Source organism: Heteronotia binoei, chromosome 9 (genome assembly GCF_032191835.1).
Source record: "Heteronotia binoei isolate CCM8104 ecotype False Entrance Well chromosome 9, APGP_CSIRO_Hbin_v1, whole genome shotgun sequence".
NCBI lineage: Eukaryota > Metazoa > Chordata > Lepidosauria > Squamata > Gekkonidae > Heteronotia > Heteronotia binoei.
In genome coordinates, this window is record NC_083231.1 from 106,274,714 (window position 1) to 106,289,482 (window position 14,769).

General features: G+C 50.9%; 1 protein-coding gene across 1 annotated transcript in view; it reads right to left on the bottom strand.

The window, feature by feature from the left end:
* Nucleotides 1–14,098, bottom strand: part of BMP3 (bone morphogenetic protein 3) — a 47,149-nt gene extending 33,051 nt beyond the window's left edge. Inside the window, exon 1 of the mRNA XM_060247140.1 lies at nucleotides 13,798–14,098. Within this exon, the coding sequence (XP_060103123.1) occupies nucleotides 13,798–14,098 (301 nt within the window). The remainder of the gene's footprint in view (nucleotides 1–13,797) is intronic.
* Nucleotides 14,099–14,769: the final 671 nt, after the last annotated feature.

A 14,769-nucleotide genomic window follows, 5' to 3' on the forward strand; every position in this document is an offset into this window, starting at 1 on the left:
AGTCCAAGCTCTGCTCATGACCTGAGTTCGATCCCGGCAGAAGCCGGGTTCAGGTAGCCGGCTCAAGGTTGACTCAGTCTTCCATTCTTCCAAGGTTGGTCAAATGAGTCCTCAGATTGCTGGCGGTAAAGTGTAGATGACTGGGGAAGGCAATGGCAAACCACCCCATAAAAAGTCTGCTAAGAAAATATTGTGATGTGACGTCACCCCTTGGGTCAGTACATAAGAACATAAGAGAAGCCATGTTGGATTGGGCCAATGGCACATCCAGTCCAACACTCTGTGTCACACAGTGGCCAAAAAAACCCAGGTGCCATCAGGAGGTCCATCAGTGGGGCCAGAACACTAGAAGCCCTCCCACTGTGCCCCCCCCCCCCCAACACCAAGAATACAAAGCATCACTGTCCCAGACAGAGAGTCCCAACAATACGCTGTGGCTAACAGCCACTGATGGACCTCTGCTCTTAAGAACATAAGAGAAGCCATGTTGGATCAGGCCAATGGCCCATCCAGTCCTACACTCTGTGTCACACAGTGGCCAAAAACCCCAGGTGCCATCAGAAGTCCATCAGTAGTGCCAGGACACTGGAAGCCCTCCCACTGTTGCCCCTCCCAAGCACCAAGAATATAGAGCATCACTGTCCCAGACAGAGAGTCCCAACAATACCCTGTGGCTAACAGCCACTGATGGACCTCTGCTCCAGACGTTTATCCAATCCCCTCGTGAAGCTGGCTATGCTTGCAGGTAACGACTTGGTGCTTGCACAGGGGGACTACCTTTGCCTTTTTACATGTGACTTGGTGAGGTTATCAGTGCAGGGGGGCACCAGAAGTTAGCCTTGCCTAGAGTGCCAGACAGTCTAGGGCAGCGGTGTCAAACTCATTTGTTATGAGGGCCGGATCTGACATAAACGACACCTTGTTGGGCCAGGCCATGTCAGGTTGAACCAGGCCAGGTGCGTGCCTATGTAAGATTAGGTAGCAGAGATATAACTTTTATAAAGAACATAGACAAACACAAATATATATATATATATATATTAAACAACTTAAAATATGCTTAAAACCTTGGCACCCATTGGTCTTACAGATGCTTTCTTTGTATTTCTCCCATGGGATCCAGGGAACTGGGCAAAGGAAGCTCTGGCTCTTTCCTTCCTTCCCCAGGGGACAGGGTGGGTGGGGAGCAGCCAATAGAAAGAAGCTTGGGCAGTAGCTCTGCTGTGCAACTGAGAGAGCCTGGCAAAGCAAGCTATCCCTCCCCCTTCCTCCCCAAAAGAGGAGCCTCAGCCAATGGAGAAAAAGAGGTTTTGCTCTGTAGCTCCTGTGCAGTCGAGCAAGCCTTGCAGAACAAGCTGAGACGCAGAAGGAAGCAAGAGAGAGGGAGAAAGAAGCAGATGACAGCCAGTTGCTCGGGAGCCTGATAGGAGCCCTCCGGGGGCCTGATTCCGCCCCTGAACTGCATGTTTGACACCCTGGTCTAGGGCCAGCCCTGTACAGAAGCAGCTGCCCCCGGAAGAGAGCAGAAGAGCAGCCTCTAATAGATGAAGAGCTTCCTGTTCATAATTCTCAGGGTACGTGCAGAGATGGGATGGCTGTCTTGATTCAAGTTGTAGATATATATTTCACCTTATGGCAATGAACCATGCGACAAACACGCCAGCATGACAATTAACATTCTGAATATTTGTGTCAGCTTGTTCTGAAAGGGTACAAACAAAACAGGGCGGGAAGAGCAGGGAAGAAAACCCGGCTCGCCCAGCTTGCCTCCTTCCCCGATAGTATTTTGTGCTTAGTCAGGCTCACTGATGCTTCATTTCCTGTGTTATTTTGTATGGGTGGTTTGAGCTGAACCAAGAAAAACATTTTTTTTTTTTTGGAAGTAGGAAACCATCGGGTTGTAAAACCACAAGAATTGGCTCTAGGGCAGGTGCAATACCTGAAATGACTTCTAAGATGTTGAGGTTCTCTCTCTCTCACTCTCTTTCTCTTTTGAAGCATGAATTCACATTTGTTCAAAAGAGTTGTTTGTTCTAAGGGGACTTTCGCCTTCTTTCAGAGCCTGATCGCCCCCAGCAAACGTCAAGCTCAGCCCAGCCACCCTTTTCCTTTCATCCAATAAAAGCTCTACAATGCATATATATCTTATATCACATATATCGAGTTATTGAAAACCATTTATTACCCAATTGGCAAAAGGAGTAAAAAAAAATGTTGCAACTGCTAGAGGGTTTTTAGGTTGTTAGTGGCAAGTAGAGATGTAACCACTGACCACTGTGTGAGGCAGGATGCTGGACTAGATGGACCACTGGCCTGATCTAGCAGGGCTCTTCTTACATTCTTATGAAGGCCTTGGCCTCTCTGCCCTGTTGTTGGCCCTCCAGAGAAACTAATTGGCCACTGTGTGAGACATGATGCTGAACTAGATGGACCACTGGCCTGATCCAGTAGGGCTCTTATGTTCTTACGAAGGCCTCAGCCTCTCTGCCCTGTTGTTGGCTCTCCAGAGGAATTGGTTGGCCACTGTGTGAGACAGGATGCTGGACTAGATGGACCACTGGTCTGATCCAGCAGTGCTCTTCTGATGTTCTTACGAAGGCCTCAGCCTCTCTGCCCTGTTGTTGGGCCTCCAGAGGAACTGGTTGGCCACTGTGTGAGACAAGGATGCTGGACTAGATGGACCATCAGTCTGATCCAGCAGGGCTCTTCTTGCATTCTTGTCTCATAGGGATATGAATTGTGCAGGATAACAAACACGGTGAAATGTAGCATTTTCTAAGGTTGATATACAGTGGACATTCCAGAAGAATGCATGCAATGATACCAGTCTTTACTAAAGAGCAGCAGCAAATTCGTTCTGAGTAAGGTAAGTGGGAATAACCACCCCTTGTAACTACCAAAAAATGGGCATTTAATCTGACCAATACAAAAGCTCCTAAAAGACATGGAGATGTAGAACACTTTCCTAAGCCTCTCAATTTCACTGAGAGAGAACTAACTGCAGGTTCGCACTTCAGATTCAAAATAATGGGACTCAAGGTGGTGGGATGAATGAGAAATGGCTGATCCCATGCTGAATGGCAACCACCTGGGTGGAATTCCAGCAGGAGCTCCTTTGCATATTAGGCCACACACACCTGATGCAGCCAATCCTCCAAGAGCTTACAAAAAAGAGCCTTGTAAGCTCTTGGAGGATTGGCTACATCAGGGGTGTGTGGCCTAATATGCAAAGGAACTCCTGCTAGAATTCCACCCCTGGCAACAGCCTTCCATGTTTTCAAAGGCCAGGATTCCTCTTTAAGCGTAAGCTAAAAGAGGACCACAACACACCATGTAGTCAAGAGGAAACTGCCACCAGTCCCAAATATCTGCCATGTGCAGCCGTGGAAAACACAGACCGATTCCTCACTAGCAATTGATCCACCCTTTTTTTGGATCTGCTTTCTTCGGATCAAGCGATCGATTCCCCACCAGTTGGTGTGCGGGCACATCTTGATCCACGGTTCCCTCCAATTTCCCTCACAGCGTCCTGCTCCGTTTTTTTGGAGATTCCAGAGCTGTGAGGGAAATCTAGCTCTTCTACAGCAGAGCACCACCACTACCCTCTGAAACTGTCTTGGATTAATTGCCCTGACTGAAGTCAAGCAGATGAAGGTGCCATGCAAATAACGACAGCAGAGATTGCCATCAATACAATTAGATAAGCCATTGAGTGAACGTCTGCCTTTTCTGGTTTCCGTGTTCTGCAGTTGCCAGAAAACCTCTAGAGAATGAGATAGTTACACACCCTTCCCCTGTTGCCTTAGGAAATGGCATAGGCTGGGTTTCGAGACAAAACCCATTTTATCTTTAGGCGAGCTTTCTGGGTTATAAATCAGATTGACAGAAAGGTCTCCATATGAAGCTATATGGCAGTGCCCTTGTCTTAGAGACAGTTTGGTGTAGTGGTTAAGTGTGCGGACTCTTATCTGGGAGAACCGGGTTTGATTCCCCACTCCTCCACTTGTAGCTGCTGGAATGGCCTTGGGTCAGCCACAGCTCTTGCAGAGCTGTCCTTGAAAGGGCAGCTACTGTGAGAGCTCGCTCAGGGTGTCTGTTGTGGGTGAAGAAGGTAAAGGAGAATGTAAGCCGCTCTGAGACTCTGATTCAGAGAGAAGGGTGGGGTATAAATCTATGGTCTTCTTCTTTTCCAAAACCCCATTTGCAGCCCTTCATCGAGACAGGGCCATCTTGTAATGAGGTTCTTAAATCAGATATTATTTATGCCCCTGATGGGAAATCCAGGGTCAGCAGGTGCCACCAATGTGCCTTTTAAGTCAACATCAGATTTCCCGTTGATTTTAACAGCTCAGAAGTGCGAGAAGAGATGTCCCCTGTTTTTGTAAGAGGAGCCAAGAAGTAATAAAAAGGCACAAGTTCCCAGGCTAATCCCTGCTATTATCCAGTAAACTGTGGGTGCCTTTTAATACCAAAAACATACCTCCAATGGAAACAAAAGATTCCGTCTCTGCCCCCTTTCAAGCCAAGTGCCGACTCTAATGGAGGTGGGTGGGGAAATAAGATCCACTCCCCACCAATCTAGGATCTAAAGTTTCATTCAAAAAATGCACTCTTCTGCCATTAATAACCTTACAAACGAGCTGTCACATCCTAAGGGACAGGAAAGATAACACCTAAGTGGTTAAATATTTTGCATAAATACTTATAAAAGTGTCAAAAAATGTATAGCCACTTCAAATTTATTTCTTTGGCACTGGAACTGTGAAAGGATACGGGAGGGGGAGGGGAGGGGGAGGAGGAGGAAAGGGGGCTGGAACCCAAGTGTTTATAGGCCTTCAGCCACCCACAGTCGAGTAACAGAGTAAACACCAGCCGAGAGACTGCAGAGATGGGCTCCCATCCAAAGACATTATAGGTTTAGAACAATAAATACCTTTTAATCAGGTGTCTTGAAAGAAGCCAAGAAGATTTTGCATGAGCCATACCTGGGCTCTTTTCAAGGGGTGGGACTGCTCTCCAGCCGGCCAGGTCACTGCAACATTTCCCTGCCATGTGGGTGTGTGTCGAGTGCCCCAAGTCGCACCCAATGTATGGTGACACCCAGGGGTGGAATTCTAGCAGGAGCTCCTTTGCATATTAGGCCACACCTCTCTGATGTAGCCAATCCTCCAAGGCCTAATATGCAAAGGAGCTTCTGCTAGAATTCCACCCCTGGTGACACCATAGGGAGCCACATGAGGCTCTTTCACACATATTGTGTGGCTCTCCAAGCCCCCACCGCTCCATTGGCCTGCTTGGAGAAGGCATTTCTCTCTTTAAATCAAGCTGGTGGCTTGAAAAATGCAGTTGAAGTTGCTTTCTTTCCATCTTTCTCTCTCTTCTCTCTACTGTCTTCCTTCCTTCCTTCCTTCCTTCCTTCCTTCCTTCCTTCCTTCCTTCCTTCCTTCCTTCCTTCCTTCCTTCCTTCCTTCCTTCCTTCCTTCCTATATTTGATGTTCATGTCTTGCAGCTCTCAAACATCTGACAATTATTCTATGTGGCTCTTAGGTTAAGCAAGTTTGGCCATCCCTGCCTGCCATAGGGTTTTCCTAGCATAGCAACCCTGGATTTCCTGGGTGGTCTCCTATTCAAGTACTAACTTGGGCAGACCCTGCTAAACATCCAGGATCTGCTGAGATGGGGCTAGTCTGGGCCACCCAGGTCAGGGCAATGCTCTGCTTAAAGGCAAAGGTAGTTCCCTGTGCAAGCACCAGTCGTTTTTGACTCTGGGGTGACGTTGTTTTCACAGCGTTTTCATGGCAGACTTTTTACGGGATGGTTTGCCATTGCCTTCCCCGGTCATCTACACTTTCCCCCCCAGCAAGCTGGGTACTCCTTTTACCGACCTCAGAAAGATGGAAGGCTGAGTCAACCTGGAGCGGCTACCTGAACCAGCTTCCGCTGGGATCAAACTCAGGTCGTGAGCAGAGGGCTCCGACTGCAGTACTGCAGCTTTACCACTCTGCACCATGGGGCTCTTAATGCTTTGCTTACCTAACCCCAGAATCCCTGTGCTCTGGAACAAACAGTTTTAAAGGTATTGGGTGCAAATTTGCCAGCTCCAGGTTAGAATGAACCTGGAGTTGTTTTTTTTTGGGGGGGGGGTGTTGGAACTGAGGAAGGTGGGGTTTGAGGAGGGAAGGGACAATATGTTGGATAAATATATGCAGGGCTTTTTTTGTAGCAGGAACTCCTTTGCATACTAGGCCACACACCCCTGATGTAGCCAATCCTCCAAGAGCTTACAGGGCTCTTAGTACAGAGCCTACTGAAAGCTCCAGGAGGATTGGCTACATCAGGGGTGTGTGGCCTAATATGCAAAGGAGTTCCTGCTACAGAAAAAACCCTGATCAGATCAATGGTCTGTCTATTCCAGCATCCTGTTCCATACAGCTGTCAGCCAGTTGCACTAGATGGTCTCCAAAGAGGGCACAGAGACCAAGGACTATAGCCATGACCAGTGTTCCCTCTAAGCTGAGCTAGTGTGAGCTAGCTCACAGTTTCCTAGCCTCCAGCTCACACATTTTTGTCCTACCTCAGGAAAAATGGCCCCAGAGCAAACTAATTTATGCAGTAGCTCACAACTTTAACTCCAGTAGCTCAAAAAGTAGAATTTTTGCACACAAGTCTCCACAGCTTTAAGGGAGTATTGCCCATGACACTGAAGAAGATGATGAAGATATTGGATTTATATCCCACTCTCCACTCTGAATCTCATTGACTCAGAGCGGCTCACAATCTCCTTTATCTTCCTCCCCCACAACAGACACCCTGTGAGGTGGGTGGGGCGGAGAAAGCTCTTACAGCAGCTGCCCTTTCAAGGACAACTCCTGCGATATGGCTAACCCAAGGCCATTCCAGCAGCTGCAAGTGGAGTGGGGAATCAAAACCGGTTCTCTCAGATAAGAGTCTGTGCACTTAACCACTACACCAAACAGGCCACTGAGCTTCTCCTAAGCCCAAATCAAGATGTCAGGTTTGTCTTAAAGTCCTACATGGCTTGAGACCGGGGTATCTGAAGGGTCTTTCTCCCACATGTTCTTGCCTGGGAATTAAGGTTAGAAGCAGATGTGCTCCTGACTGTCCCATCAATGAAAGAAGCTTGTTTGGTGGAAACACGAGAAAGGGTCTTTTCAGCGGCAGCCCCACAATTATGGAACAACCTCCCTAGGGAGATGCACCTGGGCCCCTCACTTTCCGCTTTCAGGAAGTAACTGAATGTGGTTTTCATTCAGGACTGCATTGGACAAATTAGGTTTGTATTTATTGGCACTCCTTGTTGAGATTTTAAATTGTGGTCTTTTATGTCAGTGGTCCCCAACCTTTTTGGCACCAGGGACTGTTTTTGTGGAAGAATTTTTCGGCGGACTGGGGGAGGAGAGGGGGTGGCGATGGTTTTGGAATGATACAATTGTACACTTTATTTCTATTGATTTGGTGCGGTGGTTAATATGTGGACTCTTATCTAGAAGAACAGGGTTTGATTTTCCCACTCCTTCAATTGCAGCTGCTGGAATGGCCTTGGGCCAGTTATAGGTCTCGCAAGAGTTGTCCTTGAAAGGGCAGCTTCTGCGAGAGTCCTCTCAGCCCCACCCACCTCACAGGATGTCTGTTGTCGGGGAGGAAGGTAAAGGAGATTGTGAGCTGCTCTGAGACTCTGAAATTCAGGGTGGAGGGCAGGATATAAATCCAATGTCATCGCCTTCTTCTTATAACTACATTGTAGTATATAATGAAATAATTATACAACTCAGCCCGGTTGCCAACAGGCCACAGACCGCCCCGGTACCGATCCATGGCCTGGGGGTTGGGAACCCCTGTTTTATGTGCTTTTTTCGTAATTGTTTTATTATTTGATGTCCACTTTGAGTTCTGCAAGATAGAAAAGTGGCTAAACATTGCTTTAAACAAACAAACAAACAGAATAGGCAGCCGGCCTGCAGCAGTCAGCTAAAGCTGTGGACGTGTTAATGTTCAGACCTGAAGCATGGCTACAGCTTGGCACAATCGCCTAAAACTTCAGCGCTAACTGGGCTTGCCAATCCGCAGGTCCCAGCGGGGGTTCTTCCGCTTTCCCAGGCTCCTTCCCACCCCAGTCAGCTGGCCGGCAGGGGAAGCCCCTCCCCCACAGCCACCATGTGACTTTCCCCCTCTGGAGGCTTCAGTCTCGGATTGGAAAGGCTTCCTCTTGGGATGGTGTGTCTGTGTTACTTTGGAGAAGCTGGCAGCAACTCGTGAGTAGAGATGCCAATCCCTGGCTTCAGAGTCACCAGAAACGGGGGGGGGGGCGGGAATGTCTGCTGGGCACTTCATTATTCCCTATGTGGAGATCGGTTCTCATAGGGTATAATGGGGAATTGATCTGGAGGTATCGGGTGCTCTGTTTTATGGGGTAGAGGCACCAATTTTCAGTATAGCATCTAGTGCCTCTCCCCAAAATACCCCCCAAGTTTCAAAAGGATTGGACCAGGGGGTCCAATTCTATGAGCCCCAAAAGAAGGTGCCCCTATTCATTATTTCCTATGGCAAGAAAGCATTTAAAAAGGTGTGCTGTCCCTTTAAATGTGATGGCCAGAACTCCCTTGGAGTTCAATTATGCTTGTCACACCCTTGCTCCTGGCTCCACCCCCAATGTCTCCTGGCTCCACCCCCAAAGTCCCCAGATATTTCTTGAATTGGACTTGGCAACCCTAGCGCTAACCCAGCACAGACTGAGATACAACTAGCTTCGATACATTCAATGGCCTTTAAGGGTCAAGTTCTTTTACTGCCTTTTTAAACTGCAAGTCAGGCCTTTGCAGCCACTATGCCTAGGAAGCCATCTACATAGATCGGCTTGACAGAATTCCCAGGCCTGATAATTAGGATGCAAGAAAAGGGGGCCTTGCGATAGTTCACTGATAAAACAACTGAAACCGTCCAAGCTTCGGCGAACGTTTGCATTCAGCTGCTCCACACAAGAGCTGTATCTTCACTTGCTTGCTAAGGGTGTGCTGGAAAGCACCCGAGAGCCACGATAGGCAAACATTCAACAGTACACACTGAAGTCAGACAATATTATGAATTCTTTTCTTCTCGGCGATGCTAATAAAATAGCCGCAACTGTTGACACGGTGTTTTTCAGACACTGTCCTTTGAGTTTCCCGCTTTTCAAAGTACAGGGTTAACTAGAGAAAAGTGACCTATAAATGTATCAGCAAATACACTGAGCAAACTAATGGGGGTGGGGGTGGGGACACAATGCAGGTTTATAGATTTCTGCAAGGGGGGGGAGCCCAGCAGGGGCTCATTTGCATATTAGGCCACACACCCTGTCACCAAGCCAGCCAGAACTGCATTCCTGTGTGTTCCTGCATTAAGAAAGCCCTGCATTTCTGAATCATGTAGAAAGAGCAGATATGGGAATTAGCAGATAAGAGAGTGAGCCAGTCCCATATATATGGGGTTTTTTGGTAGCAGGAACACCTTTGCATATTAGGCTATACCCTCCTGATGTACCCCTTCCTCCTGGAGCTTCCAGTAGGCCCTGAAAGAAGAGCCCTGTAAGCTCCAGGAGGATTGGCTACATCAGGGGTGGGTGGCCTATTATGCAAAGGAGTTTCTGCTACAAAAAAAAAGTTGTGTGTGTATGTATATACATACATGTGCATGTGTGTGTGTGTGTATCTGTATAAGTACGTATATATCTATATCTATCTACATACATACATACATATACATACTCCTTTCTGTTGTAAAGCCTGGAGACCATATATATGGGGGGGGGGAGGTATAGGCCAAGAACTCTCTCTACAACCTGAAATGACTAAATTGCAGCTATTGTGCTTTGGTTACCTAACGAGAAGACAAAAGGCACTGGAAAAGACAGTAATGCCAGGGAAAGCGGAAGGCAACAGGAAAAGACCCAATTTGAGATGGCTCAATTCAATCAAGGAAGCCACAGTTCTCCGTCTGCAAGACCTGAGCGAGGCTATTAACAACAGGGCATTTGGGAGAACGTTGATTCGTAGGGTTCCAAAAGTCATAGGCAACTAGATTGTACTTCGCATGCACGCACACAAACAGTACAAAAGGAAACGTTCCATTGTACAAAACAAAGTTAACTTATGCAATGCATTGTCCCAAGATATGACAACAGCCGATAGACTCAGTGAGTCTTAAAAGGCAAGGGAGATAGATGAAAGCACAGAGGGTGTTCAGAGGCAATAACCTTGACTTCCAGAGGTGTGAGTCGAACCTATAGGAGCAGGCCATCAGCATCATGCTTGGCTTCGGACATTCCTGAGAGGCATCAGCATAGGTGCCTGGCAGGACAGAGAGATTTTGCTTTGTTTGCTGATCCTAAACAAATGAGGGGCGGGGGAGTGAAACCTACTGGAATTAGTCACACATTGTAAAGCCTGGAGACCCTCCATGACCACTGGGCATCAGCACGTAAATTCCAATTACTTGTGGAGTGACAGATTTGGAGATGGCCTCCTAACCCACACTGAGAGCACACCAGTCGGAAGCATTTCTCCCGGTCAGACTGAAACCCAGCAACTGGATGTGATCCACCCTTTGCTGGAAACAGCGAGGTGCCCGCTGCAGTCCATAAGGGGTTTTCTTTTTTTACACAAGCCTTGCTGAACACAATGGAACATATTTGCAAGCACTCACGTAGCGGATACAAAGCACGGCACCCAAAGTGAGATTTCAGAGCAACCGAGGCGATGGCAAACGACCGAATGTTAGTCTCTTGCCCTGTGAAGGTTTGCAATAAGTTAACAGCACTTTAAAAACACAAAGGCATGCAACTTTGTTTGGGCTGCGACCAGGGTTCCCTCTAAGCTGAGTTAATGGGAGCTAGCTCACAGTTTCTTAGCCTCCGGCTCACGCATTCTTGTCTTAGATCAGGAACAACGGCCCCAGAGCAAACGAATTGACGCAGTAGCTCACAACTTTAATGCCAGTAGCTCACGAAGTAGGATTTTTGCTCGCAAGACTCCACAGTTTAGAGGAAGTATTGGCTGCAACCACTTCAGGGAGGACCAGGGCGCCATTCAAATGTCACCAGTGTTCCCTCTAAATTGCAGGGACTTGTGAGCAAAAATTCTACCTTGTGAGCTCCTGGCATGAAAGTTGTGAGCTGCTGCATCAATTCGTGTGCTCTGGGGTCATCCTTCCTGAGCTAAGTCAAAAATGTGTGAGCTGGAGGCTAAAAATCTGTGAGCTGCCTCACGCTATCTCAGCTTAGAGGGAACACTGAACGTCACCCCTGCATGTCATATGTGTTAGTATCATTCTGCACATATTTACATTGTGGCCTTCAGGTATGTGCCTGGGAACAGAGGTTCAGAGGTTTAAGCATGTCGGGAAGAGGAAGGGGGGGGGACTCCTCTTTGCAGAGGTTTGAGACAAGTGCAGGCTGTGGTCTCGCTCCAGCTGTCAAATCATTCACCAAATCCCCACTGAGCAGACTGGCTGCAGTCGCGAGATGGATTCCCCATTTCCTGATGTCTCAATGCACTTTTTCTCCCGCATTGGACGTTATCATGTATGTGTTGGCTTTCGCCTACAAAGCAGGGCTTTTTCCAAAGGGAGCTCTCTGTTAGCGGCGGAGCAGCTCCTGGTGAGTAATACTTTCTCTCTCCTACCCATATAAACGCTTAAGGTCAAAATACCTTAAAGATGCTGGTGAAGATCCACCCTTTGACGTTCAAGCAGATTGGTTTTGAACGGGAAAGCATGCTGCAAAGTAACGCAGCCAAGAATGCATTGAAAGAAAAAAAAAGTCAGCTAGGAGATCTTCAACGAGACACAGTCCCGGCTACTTGGAAGATCTCAGAAGAGAAGGGAACCTCAGGTGACCTGTGTCAACAAAAGCTCCCCCCCCCCCCCCGCCCCGATGAATCCCCTATGCTCTGGGCCACTCTCTCTGCAGGGATGCGGCTTCTTCTCTTCCCAGAAGAAAAAGATGATATTGGATTTATATCCCACCCTTCACTTCAAAGAGTCTCAGAGCAGCTCACAATCTCCTTTACCTTCCTCCCCCACAACAGACACCCTGTGAGGTGGGTGGAGCTGGAGAGGGCTCTCACAGCAGCTGCCCTTTCAAGGACAGAGTCTCAGAGCGGCTCACAATCTCCTTTACCTTCCTCCCCCACAACAGACACCCTGTGAGGTGGGTGGGGCTGGAGAGGGCTCTCACAGCTGCTGCCCTTTCAAGGACAGAGTCTCAGAGCGCTCACAATCTCCTTTACCTTCATCCTCCACAACAGACACCCTGTGAGGTGGGTGGGGCTGAGAGAGCTCACAGCAGCTGCCCTTTTAAGGACAACCTCTGCCAGGTCTATGGCTGACCCAGCTGGTGCTTTGAAATCATCTGGGTTCTCTTGCCATGAGCCAAGAAACATCAGCTTCACCACAAACAAGGCATGCCAACACACACAAACACAAGAGTCTTGGTGGTTGGGGGGGGGGGGAGACTTCTACATTCCTTGGAAGAAGGGTGCCTTTTTAAAAAAAATACAGAAGGGAAGGGGGAGTCCTTAATGTAAATCAAAGAAACAGAAACCAAACTAGGCAATTCTGTCCTAAAGGCAGCGACATCTGACCCAGGGGGCTTCGACTTTCCGAAGCTTATAACCAGAAAAGTGGGTTGGTCTCCGAAGTGGCGCTGAACTCGAATCGAATGGCTCCACTGCGGATTAAGGCAGATCGCTCCCGAACCTGTCCTGCTGGGACGAAGTTGGAGTCCAGGGTTTGCACCGGAAAGCTTCCGGCCAGAATGAAACGTGGTTGTTTTTCAAGGTTCAGACTTTGTTCTACCGCTTCAAACCAGCACGGCCGCCCACCTGGATCAACCCACCTGGGCGCGACTCCAATCTAAGCCCATTGGAATCGACGGGGAGAGACAAGTGATAAGAGTTGCGCTGTCTGTTTCGCGCTCAGGCCGGCTTTAAGGAGGGCACCCGAGACAAAGAAGGAAAGTGTAGTCCGCCCGGACCCGCGAGCCTCCGGCGGCCCGTTCCGATCGCCCCCTTGGCTGCGCCGCGCGCAACGCGATTCGCCCAGGAGCGCCGCCAAGGAAGGAGCGCGGCGGCGGGCAAAGCCAGGCTGCTGCGCGGGAGACGTCCGGGCGCCTAGTCGACCAACGCGCGGCTCCTCTGGGACGCAGGCAAGCAAACCCAGGCACCCCCCCCCCGCCCCCCCGGCACGCCTGCACCAGTGGTCCCTCTCTAAGCAGAGTGAGTGTGAGCAAGCTCGCCGCTTTCTAGTCTTCAGTTCACACATTTTTTTTTGGTCTAAGCTCAGGCAGGGACGTGCAGCAGGTGGGCGCCGGCCGGGCGAGCGAGCGAGCGAGGGAGGGAGGGAGGACGGGCGAGAGGCCAGCTCCAGAGCAAGCTCCTTCGTGCGGGGATCCTTTTAATCTGCTAAGGGGCCGTTTCCACGATCCTGCATGCTGATCCACTGCCCCGCTTTCTCTGTATTTAGGACTGCTCGCCGTGCCATCCTCCTGCCTGACGAAGCGCGCTTCGAGCGCACCAACGCTGACATTCCGAATCAAACTTCGCCGGTCTGAAAGGCGCGACTGGACTCTGGCTTTGTTCAGCTCCCCAAGCAGCACCCCGGGCACTCTGCACACACCTGTGCGCCCTTCGCTGCGCGCCTCCAGCCAGGCCCAGCTGGCCCGGTCCAGCCCCCCTCGCCCGGCCCCGAGCCTCAGCCTCTTCTGCCCTCGGGCGCCCCGCCACCCCAGCCCGCCCCTGGCCTCACCTGCCGGCAGCGCTCGGAAGCTGCGCACCGTGTTGCCCTGGCGGAGGTGAAGCGCCCGCGGAGCGTCGTGGGGCCGCCGGCTGTAGCGGTCGTAGAGGCGCAGCATGTGCTCCGAGACCATGTCGGCGGCGGCCGCGGCCGAGAGTCCCTCGGGCTCCCCCGGCGCCGCCCGGCTCCTGCCTCCTCCGCTGCTTTTCCCGGGCCCGGCCGAGCGCTCCCGTCGCGCCTGCCCGGCCGCCAGCAGGCTCCCGCCCAGGCAGAGCCACAGCAGCGGCAGCAGGGCGCGGGGAGAGCCGCCCATCCCGCCCGATCGGGGAGCACCCGGCGCCGCCGCCCAGGCAGGGACGGGCAGCAGGTGGGCGCCGGCCGGGCGAGCGAGCGAGGGAGGGAGGACGGGCGGGCGGGCGGGCGAGAGGCCAGCAGAAGGCGGCGGAGGGGCTGCGGCACTGCAGGTCCCCGGCTGCGCTCCTGCGTGGAGTGGGGCAGGCGCAGCGCTGGGCCGAGCTTTTGTGCGGCGGGGCTGCGAAGAGTCCCAGCGCTGCCCGAGCGGCAGCCAATCGCGCCGCCGCCGCCGCCTCCTCCTCGCCGAGCCGGCTGCGGGAGAGAGAGGGAGAGGGAGAGAGAGAGGTTACGCCGCCCCGAAGGAACAGGCGCTCGCCGGCTCTGGCGCGCACACCCTCTTGCGCTCTCGCCCGCCCGCCCGGCTTTTGCCAGGGCGATCCGTCCCACCCCCCTCCTCGGATCGGGGCCCTGGCTCCGGGAGGGGCTCCGGCTCCCCTTTCTTCCCCTCACCGCCTAGAATGGGGTAAAAAGAGAAAAGAAAAGGCAAAGTGAAGCTGGAGCTTCGTGCGTTCGCAGGGCCATTTTCTCTGACGGATCCCATCTCGGTAGGGTTCCCAAATGCCAAGTCAAGAAATATCTGGGGCCATTGGGGGGGGGGGGTGTGTGAAGCCGGGAGACTTTGGGGGTGGG